Genomic DNA, 16,513 nt, shown 5'->3' on the forward strand with positions numbered 1-16,513 from the left:
TATCTCAGTCTCTCTCCTCTGCTCCGCTGTTACGTCTATCAGCAGGTCTCAACAAGGGGAGTCACACTCACCTGCTGCATGACGCACATTTCCTTTGGACATCACTCCCGGAGTTGGGGGTGTTCCCCAGAGATAAAGCTGAGCTACTGAAACATGTGAAGTGCTCCCAAGGGACTCTCCATAACCTGTTGTTTCTCTTCTCCTTTCCACAAAGTTAGGTTGGAAAAATAGGCAATAAATGAAAAGCGTAAAGCAAGAATCACCTTTGAAGTTCTTCTCTACATGTTACACACTGTGCCATCTCTGTGTTATGGATGTATAAATAGGTCGAGGTCTGTCTGCAAAGACGCGGTGAGTAAAGTTTTAGTTCAGTAGTCAGCGCAGTCGTCTATGATCTGGGAGACTCCAGTTCAAGACCCAGTGTGGGGACCTCCTTCGTAAGGTGGTTTATTCATGAACACTTATTGTAACACTTTCATTTTCTAAAATTAAAAGTGCAATGAAAACAGAAACAGGATTTTTAAGTCTCTTTCCACTTTTATTTATTTACAAATACTGGGCCCTCTGCACATCCCTGATGTATGATTAATTCTTATTATCAGCACTTTTGTGTGTACGGTGGCCCTAAAGTGCAAAACACAACACCGTACCAAATTTAATTGGTAACCATTTTGATAATGTAATAATCATTATAGTCTTCTTTAAGCGAAAATGCCAGAAATTAGCTGGTTTCAATTTTTCCTCTCTCAACTAAAGGTAAATGTCTTTGCTGTGTAGTTTTTTTTTAAACTAAACATTTTTGCTTTTATAAAACCCCAATTATGTCACTTCCTTGTTACCATTACATCTCAACTGCAAGTGTGTAGCTGCTGATGACTTGCATCTTGGTGATAGTGAAAGATTACATCCTGTTGTTGCTTCATCTTTGTCTTATCAGTTCCAGTGAGCGTTATAAACGTGGGCTTCCTTTGGCCTTCAGTCCGTCAGCCATGGACAGAGGTGTGCTGCTGGTTCTGTTGTGTCTGCAGGCTTTCCTGCTCATCACAGCCTTCACTTCTACAGATGCAGCCACTCTGGTGAAAGATGATCAACAACAACAGTCTACTGAGCTGGTAAGAAGATCCACTGCTGGTCACCAACTGCAAGGAGCTTTTCTTGTGTTGTGTTTTTTTTTAATTTGCAGCCATTTCTATCTATCTATTCTTAAGTAGAAGATTACAAATGTTCAGTGAAACAGTAGATGGGGGAAATAAGGCATTTTCTTATAATAATGCTCTTTTGTTAAAGGTGAAGAGATTTCGCCTTCCTAAGCACCCTGCAGAAGAGGTAGTACTAAAGACGAGAGGATGTGCAGACCTGCCCGGAGGATGTGGCTTCCTGGTAAGACTGAATTTGATTGATTTTTATTTATTCAATTTCAAACAAATTCTCAACAACAACAATTTCTGTCTTGTAATTACAATACTGTGAGTCCTCCGAAAGTTATATCTTGACATTAATCTTAATTTATCTTAATTTTCAACATCTTGATCTGGTCATTGTGCAGTAGCCGGTTACTAGTGGGTGCATTAGTTTCTTCTCATGTAAATTATATGCAAGGAGCTTTTCTTGTGTGGTAAGATACTTGATTTAGGTCTGTCTGTTTAGGTCTGTCCATCATGTTGACACAGAGAAATAAAAAACAAAATTTTCTTATAATATTGCTCTTTTGTTAAAGGTGAAGAGATTTCGCCTTCCTAAGCACCCTGCAGAAGAGGTAGTACTAAAGACGAGAGGATGTGCAAAGAAATTCAAAGGATGTGGCTTCCTGGTAAGACTGAATTTGTTTGATTTTTATTTATTCAATTTCTGTCTTGTAATTACAATACTGTGAATCCTCCAAAAGTTATATCTTGACATTCATCTTAATTTATCTTCATTTTCAACATCTTAATTTGGTCATTGTGCAGTAGCCGGTTACTAGTGGGCGCATTAGTTTCTTCTCATGTAACTTACAGTATTTTTAGTTAATAGTTGTATCTCTCTCTCTCTCTCTCTCTCTCTCTCTCTCTCTCTCTCTCTCTCTCTCTCTCTCTCTCTCTCTCTCTCTCTCTCTCTCTCTCTCTCTAGGACCAGTAGTTTCTTGGTGGTATACTGGTACAGCTGACAATACCACAGCACCGTTTTCACCTTCCCATTCATTTGAATGAGAAAGTGTGGCTGGTATTGTATAACAGAATCTGCCATCTGCGCTGAACAACACTGCCATCAAACTAGAGGCTTTGCTCTTTTCAAACAGTTGAAGGATGTGAAAGTGACAGCTAACCTGAACCCTCCAGTCCTCGTTTCTCATAAATCATCAACCCAAGAAAAAATCTCATCGCAAAACATATTCAATTTTTAATGTAAATTTATATTTTAGTACTCATGAGTCTTTATTACGTTGATGGCACAGGATACTTCTCTATTAATTATCTAGTTTTTTGTTTCTAAATCAATTATCAATGAAAGAAGAAGATCAGTACATTTGGAGATTGCCATATTAAGAACATTTCCATCTGCAAAACAAATCATTTTCTGCAGACATGTTGCATATGTTATCTCGCTTCAATGTGCTTTTTAATTACAAAGACAAAACTGTTTAATATCTGTTAAATAAATGTTTTAGTTAAAACAAAACAAATTTGCCTTTAGAGACAATATGTTAAGATGTGTATCATTCTCTGCAAGTGCTCTATTATGTGACCACAAGATGGAGTCAGTCAGCTTGATGTCCTCTTATCTACTATGTGGCAAAAAATAAAGGGCTTTAACAAAAATCCACATGAGTTCATCATCTCTTACGCTTCCATTATTGTTCTTTACATGATGTTAGTTGTATGTAAGAATGTCCTACTGTCAAACACCAAAACACAGCTCTTCTCTAGTAAATTATATTAATATGTCCCCCTCCACTCAAAAATGTTTTGCTTATCGTTCCTTCACTTGGATATTTGAGCTTCACTGTATTGAATGATGTATGTGCAGAGTTAACACATTTGTCTGCTGAAAGTGGAAAGTTTCTTCCTTCTATTATATACAAATATTATAAACAAATTATTATTCAAAGTATTAAACATCTTAAAGCATGTCTGGAGGGGATCTTTAAGTAAATTTGATTGAAATTATTTTGTTCATGTTTCTACTTTCTAAATAAAACAAATAACATAAATAAACATATTTTGTTTCTCTCAGGAGGGTTGGGGGGTCCTGTTGGAGGGGCGGGCTGCCAGCATATAGGGAGCATTAACAACAGCTTACTGACTAACATGCTTAACTGAAATTTACAAAATGATTGTGTTTTCTTTGTCATATTTTCAGCCATCCTAGTTGTGTGGCTTAAGGAATGGCAATGTCTAGATCAGCAGTGCAGCAGATTTTATACCTTTAGTTTGGAAGGTCATCCATATTCAACCCATTAACCTGATCTGTTACTGTGGACCTTGGATGCATAATAAGAACTGGATATGGTGGCATCGCTCATCCTTGCTGTCAAGTTTACTCAGTGGCCCCTGCGGCCCAAAGAGCATTTTCCCCATAGACCACCATTATAAAAAAGAAGTCTATGAAGGTTTTGTGTTTGTAAAACTTTCCTAGAACCTGGAAAAGCGATTTTAAAATCCATGTCATGTCCTGTTTCAGCAGGATTTCGAAAAACTTGTCCATGCATTTTTCTTCAGTAGACTCGACTACTGTAAAACACAACACCGTAGGTATAGGAGGGGTTGGGAATGACATGCTGGGTTGGCTGTGCTGTGTTTCATTTTCTAATTTTTATATCTCTTCTTTTTTTATGTCTGTTATTTACATTTAAATATACATTTAAAAACTGCCCACAATTTCATTTGAAGTGTTGCCAGACGTAAGTGCTGCATAAGTGCTGAGTTGGAGCACAAAACAGGATGTGTTGACTTTTTCACTATTTAAACAAAACCACAATCTCGCCCACACAAGGGTGGAGGTCCCGACAAAAAATACATGCTACCACTGCAGGTCAATGGCAACAGAAGATAGTCAATAACAGTTTTACTGAGTGTGTTATTGTACTTGAATTTTTATAGACAGAAATAAAAAAATACCATGAGGTCCAGCAGAAACTGTGGCAGGAATGGGGTCATGTGTCAGAAGGCCAATCCAGCTACACTGACCTACAACAGTCAAGATGAGAAAGGAGGTGTTAGTTAAAATATGTGTTTTATATTGTAGGAGCAGAAACCATTAGTTGATGAATTCAACAGAAAATTAATTGGTAACCATTTTGATAATTAAATAATCATTTTAGTCCTCTTTAAGCGAAAATGCCAGAAATTAGCTGGTTTCAATTTTTCCTCTCTCAACTAAAGGTAAATTTCTTTGCTGTGTAGTTTTTTTTAAACTAAACATTAAAATTGACTTTTTGCTTTTATAAAGCCCCAATAATGTCACAACTTTGTTACTGTTATATCTCAACTGCAAGTGTGTAGCTGCTGATGACTTGCATCTTGGTGATAGTGATAGATTACATCCTGTTGTTGCTTCATCTTTGTCTTATCAGTTCCAGTGAGCGTTATAAACGTCGGCTTCCTTTGGCCTTCAGTCCGTCAGCCATGGACAGAGGTGTGCTGCTGGTTCTGTTGTGTCTGCAGGCTTTCCTGCTCATCACAGCCTTCACTTCTACAGATGCAGCCGCTCTGGTGAAAGATGATCAACAACAACAGTCTATTGAGCTGGTAAGAAGATCCACTGCTGGTCACCGACTGCAAGGGAGCTTTTCTTGTGTTGTGTTTTTTTTGATTTGCAGCCATTTCTATCTATCTATCTATTAAGTAGAAGATTACAAATGTTCAGTGAAACAGTAGATGGGGGAAATAAGGCATTTTCTTATAATAATGCTCTTTTGTTAAAGGTGAAGAGATTTCGCCTTCCTAAGAACCCTGCAGAAGAGGTAGTACTAAAGAAGAGAGGATGTGCAGACCTTCCCGGAGGATGTGGCTTCCTGGTAAGACTGAATTTGATTGATTTTTATTTATTCAATTTCTGTCTTGTAATTACAACACTGTGAATCCTCCAAAAGTTATATCTTGACATTAATCTTAATTTATCTTAATTTTCAACATCTTAATCTGGTCATTGTGCAGTAGCTGGTTACTAGTGGGTGCAATGGTTTCTTCTCATGTAAATTATATGCAAGGAGCTTATCTTGTGTGGTAAGATCCTTGATTTAGGTCTGTCTGTTTAGGTCTGTCCAACATGTTGACACAGAGAAATAAAAACAAAATGTTTTTTTTATTTGCAGCCATTTCTATCTATCTATTATTAAGTAGAAGATTACAAATGTTCAGTGAAACAGTAGATGGGGGAAATAAGGCATTTTCTTGTAACAATGTTATATGTGTTAATGTTAATTTTGTCAAAGGTGAAGAGAGGGACTTCTCAGCAAACTGCAAGAAAAAAAAGACGAAAGAGGAAAGGTGGATGTAGAAGGAGGCCAGGAGCATGTAATGGCCTTGTAAGACTGAATTTGTTTGATTTTTATGTATTCCCTTTCTGTCTTGTAATTACAATACTGTGAATCCTCCAAAAGTTATATCTTGACATTAATCTTAATCTATCTTGATTTTCAACATCTTAATTTGGTCATTGTGCAATAGCTGGTTACTAGTGGGCGCATTAGTTTCTTCTCATGTAAATTACAGTATTTTTTGTTAATAGTTGTATCTCTCTCTCTCTCTCTCTCTCTCTCTCTCTAGGACCAGTAGTTTCTTGGTGGTATACTGGTACAGCTGACAATACCACAGCACCGTTTTCACCTTCCCATTAATTTGAATGAGAAAGTGTGGCTGGTATTGTATAACAGAATCTGCCATCTGCGCTGAACAACACTGCCATCAAACTAGAGGCTTTGCTCTTTTCAAACAGTTGAAGGATGTGAAAGTGACAGCTAACCTGAACCCTCCAGTCCTCGTTTCTCATAAATCATCAACCCAAGAACAAATCTCATCGCAAAACATATTCAATTTTTAATGTAAATTTATATTTTAGTACTCATGAGTGTTTATTACGTTGATAGCACAGGATACTTCCCTATTAATTATCTAGTTTTTTGTTTCTAAATCAATTATCAATGAAGGAGGAAGATCAGTAAATTTGGAGATTGCCATATTAAGAACATTTCCATCTGCAAAACAAATCATTTTCTACAGACATATTTCATATGCTATCTCGATTCAATGTGCTTTTTAATTACATAGACAAAACTGTTTAATATCTGTTAAATAAATGTTTTAGTTAAAACAAAACAAATTTGCCTTTAGAGACAATATGCTAAGATGTGTATCATTCTCTGCAAGTGCTCTATTATGTGACCACAAGATGGAGTCAGTCAGCCTGATGTCCTGTTATCTACTATGTGACAAAAAATAAAGGGCTTTAACAAAAATCCACATGAGTTCATCATCCCTTACGCTTCCATTGTTGTTCTTTACATGATGTAAGTTGTGTGTAAGAATGTCCTACTGTCAAACACCAAAACACAGCTCTTCTCTAGTAAATTATATTAATATGTCCCCCTCCACTCAAAAATGTTTTGCTTATCGTTCCTTCACTTGGATATTTGAGCTTCACTGTACTGAATGATGTATGTGCAGAGTTTGCACATTTGTCTGTTGAAAGTGGAAAGTTTCTTCCTTCTATTATATACAAATATTATAAACAAATCATTATTCAAAGTAAAGTATTAAACATCTTAAAACATGTCTGGAGGGGATCTTTAAGTAAATTTGATTCAAGTTATTTTGTTCATGTTTCTACTTTCTAAATAAAACAAATAACATAAATAAACATATTTTGTTTCTCTCAGGAGGGTTGGGGGGTCCTGTTGGAGGGGCGGGCTGCCAGCATATAGGGAGCATTAACAGCAGCTTACTGACTAACATGCTTAACTGAAATTTACAAAATGATTGTGTTTTCTTTGTCATATTTTCAGCCATCCTAGTGGTGTGGCTTAAGGAATGACAATGTCTAGATCAGCAGTGCAGCAGATTTTATACCTTTAGTTTGGAAGGTCATCCATATTCAACCCATTAACCTGATCTGTTACTGTGGACCTTGGATGCATAATAAGAACTAGATATGGTGGCATCGCTCATCCTTGTTGTCAAGTTTGCTCAGTGGCCCCTGCAGCCCAAAGAGCATTTTCCCCATAGACCACCATTATAAAAAAGAATTCTATGAAGGTTTTGTGTTTGTAAAACTTTCCTAGAGCCTGGAAAAGCGATTTTAAAATCCATGCAGTCTGTGAACAGCTCCTGCAACATTTGATTCTAAAGTATCAAAGTAGTAGTAGTAGTAGTCAGTGGTTTCGGACACTTTTTCTACTGACAGTTATGGTGTCAAATCCTTTTCCCCCCACACTCAAACTAACTTAAGAAAGGTGAATACATCTTACTGGCAAAACCATTTAATGTCAAAGTTAGAGAGACAAAAAGAATCCGAAGAATATATATTGAACATTTCATTACAGTTAAATTAATAAGGCCTTTACAGTCACTAGTAGAAACACCAGCTATCCTGTCAGTTAGGGGACACCAGAGCCAGAGAGATGGACATCGTTAAGGATTTTGAACAGCACAAGGCTTGTTGGATGCCATTTGAATAACATTAGGTGAGTAGGCTATACATTAGTTTTTGGAGGGTGTATGTGCTCTGATTGGCTGCCGTGCCAGCCTGTTATCTGTTGTGTGACTTGGGTCGCTGCTGGTATAGCATGTAGCCTTATAGTGGCTTATTCACGGTATTGAATAAGCGTGTCTGTATGTGTTCTTGCATGACTGTGCGCAATGAATAGGGCTCATAAAAAAATCTTGCAATGGGACCCGTCATTACTAGCTTGCATCACTGGGAATACATGAACGATGACAAAATGAATCATTATGAATTTAAACTGTGCAGAGATGAGGATGACACAGAGCTACAGTCAACAGGGCAGCACTTAGTGTGAATGTGTGGAACTGTTGGAAAACTTTAGTTAAAAAACAAGCATAATAATTTACGAAAGAAAGCACAAGCACTTAACTCCATTCCATGAGCTAAAATTTCAGTAACAATGTGCTTTATTTGCATCCTATAACATCCTATTTATAGCTTCCTGGGACACCAAATGTATCAAATCTACTATATGAAGTAGAAAAACTGTTAGAAATCCCTCCCCTTTATGTGCAAACAAATAAAGTAGATATATTCTCTGTATATACATAGAAAACTAAAATGGACTCTTTACTTGAAACTATGGAGTTCAATTAATGAATGTTAAAATGACTGTTGTGTTTGAAGATGACTTTAAGTTATGTAGTTGTTGGACTGCTGTTAAAGAAATAATAGGTGTTGTAACAGTGAATTTGCATGCTACTATGTGTTTCGTGAGGTGGACTGAGGTATCTGAAGTTACTTACTTGGTCTTCACTTGTTCAGTGATCTGACCTCATTTTAGGGTGATGGGTTCAGAGGAACTGCATTTCTAAACAGTTTCACAGAAAATGTCAGAGGAAGCCAAATGACAAATCATTATGCAAAAATGAAAAAAGAAAAAAAACCCATCAAGAATTATGCAGCATTTCACACAGAAAACCATCTTCTGCTTTTGTTTCGTTATACGTTTAAAATTTCTGTGTAGTGTTTAAAATTTACAGGAATATTTGCTATTGTTCAACTATAAAATGTCCCACTCAGCACTTATGTTGTTTACTATACTTTAAACGACACATAAAAGTTGGATGTGCAGAAAAGGCCACATAATAAAAAACATACTGAAGGACATGACAAAAGAAGAAGAAGAAAAAGACAGATGAACAAAGAAACAAAAAATATCAAATTTTAAGTTGTTAACACATTAATTCAAAATATGTTAACAATAATTGAAGTCATTGAGAGGCACACTGAATCCAATAATATATGCAACGTGTTTGCAGAAACTTTTTTTTTTTTTGCTCGTGCTTCCTTACTCTGACTGTTCTGTCCATTAATCAAATCAGAAAGCTCAATGAGGAATAGAGCAGAAACAAATGTTGACGCAAAGACCGCAGTGACATTGAATCAATCAATGAACCTATCATCTTTTTATGTCAAATATAATATAATATAAAATATAATATATGTACTGAACATATTGTCCAAGACACACTTTGTTTACATAGAAGAGATCAACTTGAATTAAGCAACTAGACAAACAAACAAATCAAATCAATATTACAAATAAGCTTTAATGTGACTGTTTGACAGTAAATATTTAATCATAAACATTGAGTAAATATGTTCGTGCATTATTTTAGTTCGGACCATTACCTCGAAACAATTACGTCTTTTGGGACCATGCAGTGTTGACTTATGCACATGGGTTTTTTTTAGAAAATCTTTAAAACAATATGAGTTTTGAGGATCTCCTGTGTTTATGTTTCCTTTAGCAAGGTAGCAAACACAGAGCTTCTGCAGTGGAGCTTCTCAGTCAAATACCAGAGTGCAGGTCGGTTACATCGTTATCTCAGTCTCTCTCCTCTGCTCCGCTGTTACGTCTATCAGCAGGTCTCAACAAGGGGAGTCACACTCACCTGCTGCATGACGCACATTTCCTTTGGACATCACTCCCGGAGTTGGGGGTGTTCCCCAGAGATAAAGCTGAGCTACTGAAACATGTGAAGTGCTCCCAAGGGACTCTCCATAACCTGTTTTTCCCCTTCTCCTTTCCACAAAGTTAGGTTGGAAAAAATAGGCAATAAATGAAAAGTGTAAAGCAAGAATCACCTTTGAAGTTCTTCTCTACATGTTACACACTGTGCCATCTCTGTGTTATGGATGTATAAATAGGTAGAGGTCTGTCTGCAAAGACGCGGTGAGTAAAGTTTTAGTTCAGTAGTCAGCGCAGTCGTCTATGATCTGGGAGACTCCAGTTCAAGACCCAGTGTGGGGACCTCCTTCGTAAGGTAGTTTATTCATGAACACTTATTGTAACACTTTCATTTTCTAAAATTAAAAGTGCAATGAAAACAGAAACAGGATTTTTAAGTCTCTTTCCACTTTTATTTATTTACAAATACTGGGCCCTCTGCACATCCCTGATGTATGATTAATTCTTATTATCAGCACTTTTGTGTGTACAGTGGCCCTGAAGTGCAAAACACAACACCGTAGGTGTAGGAGGAGTTGGGAATGACATGCTGGGGTGTTTCACTTTCTAATTTTTATATCTCTTCTTTTTTTATGTCTGTTATTTACATTTAAATATACATTTAAAAACTGCCCACAATTTCATTTGAAGTGTTGCCAGACGTAAGTGCTGCATAAGTGCTGAGTTGGAGCACAAAACAGGATGTGTTGACTTTTTCACTATTTAAACAAAACCACAATCTCGCCCATACAAGGGTGGAGGTCCTGACAAAAAATACATGCTACCACTGCAGGTCAATGGCAACAGAAGATAGTCAATAACAGTTTTACTGAGTGTGTTATTGTACTTGAATTTTTATAGACAGAAATAAAAAAATACCATGAGGTCCAGCAGAAACTGTGGCAGGAATGGGGTCATGTGTCAGAAGGCCAATCCAGCTGCACTGACCTACAACAGTCAAGATGAGAAAGGAGGTGTTAGTTAAAATATGTGTTTTATATTGTAGGAGCAGAAACCATTAGTTGATGAATTCAACAGAAAATTAATTGGTAACCATTTTGATATTAAATAATCATTTTAGTCCTCTTTAAGCGAAAATTCCAGAAATTAGCTGGTTTCAGCTTCTCACATGTGAAGATGTGATGCTTTCCTTTATCATACATGATAGTAAAGTGAATATTTGGGGGTTCTGGACTCTTGGTTGTACAAACTAAGAAATTTGAAGACATCACTTTTAACAGTGAGAAATTATGGGCATTTTGATTACTATTTACTTTCATTTTATAGAAAGACGATTAATGAATTAATCAAGGAAGTAATTGTCAGATTAATCGACAATGGAAATAATTGTTAGTTGCAGCCCTATAAAGAAGCAATATTTGTATCATGACAGTTGAGGATTCAGCCTGTTTGTGTGGACACTCATGTACTCACATTAACAGAAGGGTGTTAGAGGAAGAACAGTTTTAAATATACTTACAGATTCAATATGTAATCATGGTATAAATGATCCTCTGGCACTGCAGTTTTTAAGACTAAAGTCTAAACTAAATCCTTATGAAAGAACTGTCAAGCTCCACACTGCCTTAATGTTAATGATTCAAACATGACATAACCCCTTTTGTTTAACACTGCAATGAAACATCTGCACCTGTTTCAATTTACATTGTGTGATGAACTGAAGTTACTCGAAAACATTTCTTCTAACCCTTGTTCCCCTGAAGATCCGCCACTGTGCAGTTGCCAAAATCCAGTGCTTTGTATCACTAAAAGGTTCCCTGAAATAAGAATTTAGGTTGGGGTCAGATTTGGAAATACCAGGTCAAACCATGTTTTAAAAATTCAGCAAACCTTTCAGTAAGTAGAAGTAAAACTTTCCCCTCCCTTAGTAACAATGTTTTGTTCAATTGAATTGTTTTGCAATATAAATATTGCAAAACATAGGCGGTGTGTGTGTGTGTGTGTGTGTGTGTGTGTGTGTGTGTGTGTGTGTGTGTGTGACTCAGCAAGAAGGTGGATAGACCTATTTCCCAAAATGTCAAACCATTGCTCTAAATATGAAAGTTCTCATGGACAGCTGAGCTGCTGGCAGTTTTACAAAATGTAGCTGCTGCCATACATAAACAGAATGATCATCAAGTGGTAAACAAGACCCAAAACAAGACCCATAAATATATACATTTAGAATTTAGAATCTAGAAAACATTGACTTATTCACGGTATTGAGTTTTCATAGTGGTTCATTTTAAAGAGAGCGGTCTCTAATATTGTGGTTGCGTGTCTGTATGTGTTTTTGCATGACTGTGCGCAATGAATAGGGCTCATAGATAAAAAACTTGCAATGGGACCCATCATTACTAGCTTGCATCACTGGGAATACATGAACAATGACAAAATGAATCATTATGAATTTAAACTGTGCAGAGATGAGGATGACACAGAGCTACAGTCAACAGGATAGCCCTTAGTGTGAATGTGTGGAAGTGTTGGAAAACTTTAATTAAAAAACAAGAATAATAACTTACGAAAGAAAGCACAAGCACTTAACTTCATTCCATGAGCTAGAATTTCAGTAACAATGTGCTTTATTTGCATCCTATAACATCCTATTTATAGCTTCCTGGGACACCAAATGTATGAAATTTACTATATGAAGTAGAAAAACTGTTAGAAATCCCTCCCCTTTATGTGCAAACAAATAAAGTAGATATATTCTCTGTATATACATAGAAAACTAAAATGGACTCTTTACTTGAAACTATGGAGTTCAATTAATGAATGTTAAAGTGACTGTTGTGTTTGAAGATGACTTTAAGTTATGTAGTTGTTGGACTGCTGTTAAAGAAATAATAGGTGTTGTAACAGTGAATTTGCATGCTACTATGTGTTTCGTGAGGTGGACTGAGGTATCTGAAGTTACTTACTTGGTCTTCACTTGTTCAGTGATCTGACCTCATTTTAGGGTGATGGGTTCAGAGGAACTGCATTTCTAAACAGTTTGCACGGTGGCCCTGAAGTGCAAAACACAACACCGTAGGTGTAGGAGGAGTTGGGAATGACATGCTGGGGTGTTTCACTTTCTAATTTTTATATCTCTTCTTTTTTTATGTCTGTTATTTACATTTAAATATACATTTAAAAACTGCCCACAATTTCATTTGAAGTGTTGCCAGACGTAAGTGCTGCATAAGTGCTGAGTTGGAGCACAAAACAGGATGTGTTGACTTTTTCACTATTTAAACAAAACCACAATCTCGCCCATACAAGGGTGGAGGTCCTGACAAAAAATACATGCTACCACTGCAGGTCAATGGCAACAGAAGATAGTCAATGACAGTTTTACTGAGTGTGTTATTGTACTTGAATTTTTATAGACAGAAATAAAAAAATACCATGAGGTCCAGCAGAAACTGTGGCAGGAATGGGGTCATGTGTCAGAAGGCCAATCCAGCTACACTGACCTACAACAGTCAAGATGAGAAAGGAGGTGTTAGTTAAAATATGTGTTTTATATTGTAGGAGCAGAAATCATTAGTTGATGAATTCAACAGAAAATGAATTGGTAACCATTTTGATAATTGAATAATCATTTTAGTCCTCTTTAAGCGAAAATGCCAGAAATGAGCTGGTTTCAATTTTTCCTCTCTCAACTAAAGGTTAATGTCTTTGCTGTGTAGATTTTTTTATGTTAAACATTAAAATCGGCTTTTTGCTTTTATAAAACCCCAATAATGTCACTTCCTTGTTACCATTACATCTCAACTGTAAGTGTGTAGCTGCTGATGACTTGCATCTTGGTGATAGTGAAAGATTACATCCTGTTGTTGCTTCATCTTTGTCTTATCAGTTCCAGTGAGCGTTATAAACGTGGGCTTCGTTTGGCCTTCAGTCCATCAGCCATGGACAGAGGTGTGCTGCTGGTTCTGTTGTGTCTGCAGGCTTTCCTGCTCATCACAGCCTTCACTTCTACAGATGCAGCCGCTCTGGTGAAAGATGATCAACAACAACAGTCTACTGAGCTGGTAAGAAGATCCACTGCTGGTCACTGACTGCAAGGAGCTTTTCTTGTGTTGTAAGATCCTTGATTTAGGTCTGTCTGTTTAGGTCTGTCCAACATGTTGACACAGAGAATTTTTTTTTTTGATTTGCAGCCATTTCTATCTATCTATTATTAAGTAGAAGATTACAAATGTTCAGTGAAACAGTAGATGGGGGAAATAAGGCATTTTCTTATAATAATGCTCTTTTGTTAAAGGTGAAGAGATTTCGCCTTCCTAAGAACCCTGCAGAAGAGGTAGTACTAAAGAAGAGAGGATGTGCAGAGAAGATCAGAGGATGTGGCTTCCTGGTAAGACTTTTGAATGATATTTATTTATTCAATTTCTGTCTTGTAATTACAATACTGTGAATCCTCCAAAAGTTATATCTTGACATTAATCTTAATCTATCTTAGTTTTTAACATCTTAATCTGGTCATTGTGCAGTAGCCGGTTACTAGTGGGTGCAATGGTTTCTTCTCATGTAAATTATATGCAAGGAGCTTTTCTTGTATTGTAAGATCCTTGATTTAGGTCTGTCTGTTTAGGTCTGTCCAACATGTTGACACAGAGAATTTTTTTTTGATTTGCAGCCATTTCTATCTATCTATTATGTAGAAGATTACAAATGTTCAGTGAAACAGTAGATGGGGGAAATAAGGCATTTTCTTATAATAATGCTCTTTTGTTAAAGGTGAAGAGATTTCGCCTTCCTAAGAACCCTGCAGAAGAGGTAGTACAAAAGACGGGAGGCTGTGCTAATCAGATCGGAGGATGTATGGGCCTGGTAAGACTGAATTTGAATGATTTTTATTTATTCAATTTCTGTCTTGTAATTACAATACTGTGAATCCTCCAAAAGTTATATCTTGACATTAATCTTAATCTATCTTCATTTTCAACATCTTAATTTGGTCATTGTGCAGTAGCCGGTTACTAGTAATGTAACTTACAGTATTTTTAGTTAATAGTTGTATCTCTCTCTCTCTCTCTCTCTCTCTCCTCTCTCTCTCTCTCTCTCTCTCTCTCTAGGACCAGTAGTTTCTTGGTGGTATACTGGTACAGCTGACAATGCCACACCACCGTTTTCACCTTCCCATTCATTTGAATGAGAAAGTGTGGCTGGTATTGTATAACAGAATCTGCCATCTGTGCTGAACAACACTGCCATCAAACTAGAGGCTTTGCTCTTTTCAAACAGTTGAAGGATGTGAAAGTGACAGCTAACCTGAACCCTCCAGTCCTCGTTTCTCATAAATCATCAACCCAAGAACATATCTCATCGCAAAACATATTCAATTTTTAATGTAAATTTATATTTTTGTACTCATGAGTGTTTATTACGTTGATGGCACAGGATACTTCTCTATTAATTATCTAGTTTTTTGTTTCTGAATCAATTATCAATGAAAGAAGAAGATCAGTAAATTTGGAGATTGCCATATTAAGAACATTTCCATCTGCAAAACAAATCATTTTCTGCAGACATGTTGCATATGTTATCTCGCTTCAATGTGCTTTTTAATTACAATGACAAAACTGTTTAATATCTGTTAAATAAATGTTTTAGTTAAAACAAAACAAATTTGCCTTTAGAGACAATATGCTAAGATGTGTATCATTCTCTGCAAGTGCTCTGTTATGTGACCACAAGATGGAGTCAGTCAGCCTGATGTTCTGTTATCTACTATGTGACAAAAAATAAAGGGCTTTAACAAAAATCCACATGAGTTCATCATCTCTTAAGCTTCCATTATTGTTCTTTACATGATGTTAATTGTATGTAAGAATGTCCTACTGTCAAACACCAAAACACAGCTCTTCTCTAGTAAATTATATCGATATGTCCCCCTCCACTCAAAAATGTTTTGCTTATCGTTCCTTCACTTGAATATTTGAGCTTCACTGTACTGAATGATGTATGTGCAGAGTTTGCACATTTGTCTGCTGAAAGTGGAAAGTTTCTTCCTTCTATTATATACAAATATTATAAACAAACTATTATTCAAAGTAAAGTATTAAACATCTTAAAACATGTCTGGAGGGGATCTTTAAGTAAGCATTAACAACAGCTTACTGACTAACATGCTTAACTGAAATTTACAAAATGATTGTGTTTTCTTTGTCATATTTTGAGCCATCCTAGTGGTGTGGCTTAAGGAATGGCAATGTCTAGATCAGCAGTGCAGCAGATTTTATACCTTTAGTTTGGAAGGTCATCCATATTCAACCCATTAACCTGATCTGTTACTGTGGACCTTGAATGCATAATAATAACTGGATATGGTGGCATCGCTCATCCTTGCTGTCAAGTTTACTCAGTGGCCCCTGCGGCCCAAAGAGCATTTTCCCCATAGACCACCATTATAAAAAAGAAGTCTATGAAGGTTTTGTATTTGTAAAACTTTCCTAGAGCCTGGAAAAGCGATTTTAAAATCCATGTCTGATGTCATCCCAATTTAAAGTCTGATGGGCCAGATGGGTCACGGAAGCTAGAAAGTTTTTTAGTTCATTTGCCAGGCGAGCAATTCTCATTCCCTTGAATAGGCGCCATCTTTGAGTCAAGTATCCAGTTCTCATAATAAATTCATGCTGTGGACTCACACAGTGCAGGAACGTATGTGTTCAAACTGTGTGGTCACATGGTCAGTGGCCACCAGGTTCAACCAGGCTACCATCTGTTTAACTTGTGAATGATCAGTGTGGGATACTGCAAGAAGATTCAGCATTTCCACTCAAACAAGCAAGCATTTAAAGAGATTACTGTTGTGGGTTTGCTTTCACGGAGGTACCAATGATGGCTCAGACGATGAGAAAACTT

General features: G+C 36.6%; 1 protein-coding gene across 3 annotated transcripts; it reads left to right on the forward strand.

The window, feature by feature from the left end:
• Window positions 1-849: 849 nt before the first annotated feature.
• On the forward strand, window positions 850-15,136 carry LOC122993417. Of its 3 annotated transcripts, XM_044367564.1 has the most exons (6): window positions 850-1,112; window positions 1,288-1,380; window positions 4,904-4,996; window positions 13,911-14,003; window positions 14,387-14,479; window positions 14,725-15,136. In XM_044367564.1, exons 1-6 carry the CDS (start codon window positions 873-875, stop codon window positions 14,731-14,733), a joined length of 621 nt encoding a protein of 206 aa, XP_044223499.1. In that variant the 5' UTR covers window positions 850-872; the 3' UTR covers window positions 14,734-15,136. The 3 variants fall into 3 exon arrangements, with proteins under 3 accessions (XP_044223499.1, XP_044223501.1, XP_044223500.1); XM_044367566.1 differs by lacking the exons at window positions 13,911-14,003; window positions 14,387-14,479 and adding an exon at window positions 5,414-5,506 and having other exon boundaries at window positions 854-1,112; XM_044367565.1 differs by lacking the exons at window positions 13,911-14,003; window positions 14,387-14,479; window positions 14,725-15,136 and adding exons at window positions 5,414-5,506; window positions 5,748-6,440 and having other exon boundaries at window positions 857-1,112.
• Window positions 15,137-16,513: the final 1,377 nt, after the last annotated feature.

The sequence above is a fragment of the Thunnus albacares genome, chromosome 12, assembly GCF_914725855.1.
Source record: "Thunnus albacares chromosome 12, fThuAlb1.1, whole genome shotgun sequence".
Taxonomy (NCBI): Eukaryota; Metazoa; Chordata; class Actinopteri; order Scombriformes; family Scombridae; genus Thunnus; species Thunnus albacares.

Bases quoted from the DNA above. Each gene is read 5' to 3' on its own strand.
- LOC122993417 (XM_044367564.1), top strand. From the start codon at position 873: ATGACTTGCATCTTGGTGATAGTGAAAGATTACATCCTGTTGTTGCTT. The intron at 1,113-1,287 runs GTAAGAAGATCC...CTTTTGTTAAAG, and splicing joins AACAACAGTCTACTGAGCTG to GTGAAGAGATTTCGCCTTCC. The intron at 1,381-4,903 runs GTAAGACTGAAT...CTTTTGTTAAAG, and splicing joins CCGGAGGATGTGGCTTCCTG to GTGAAGAGATTTCGCCTTCC.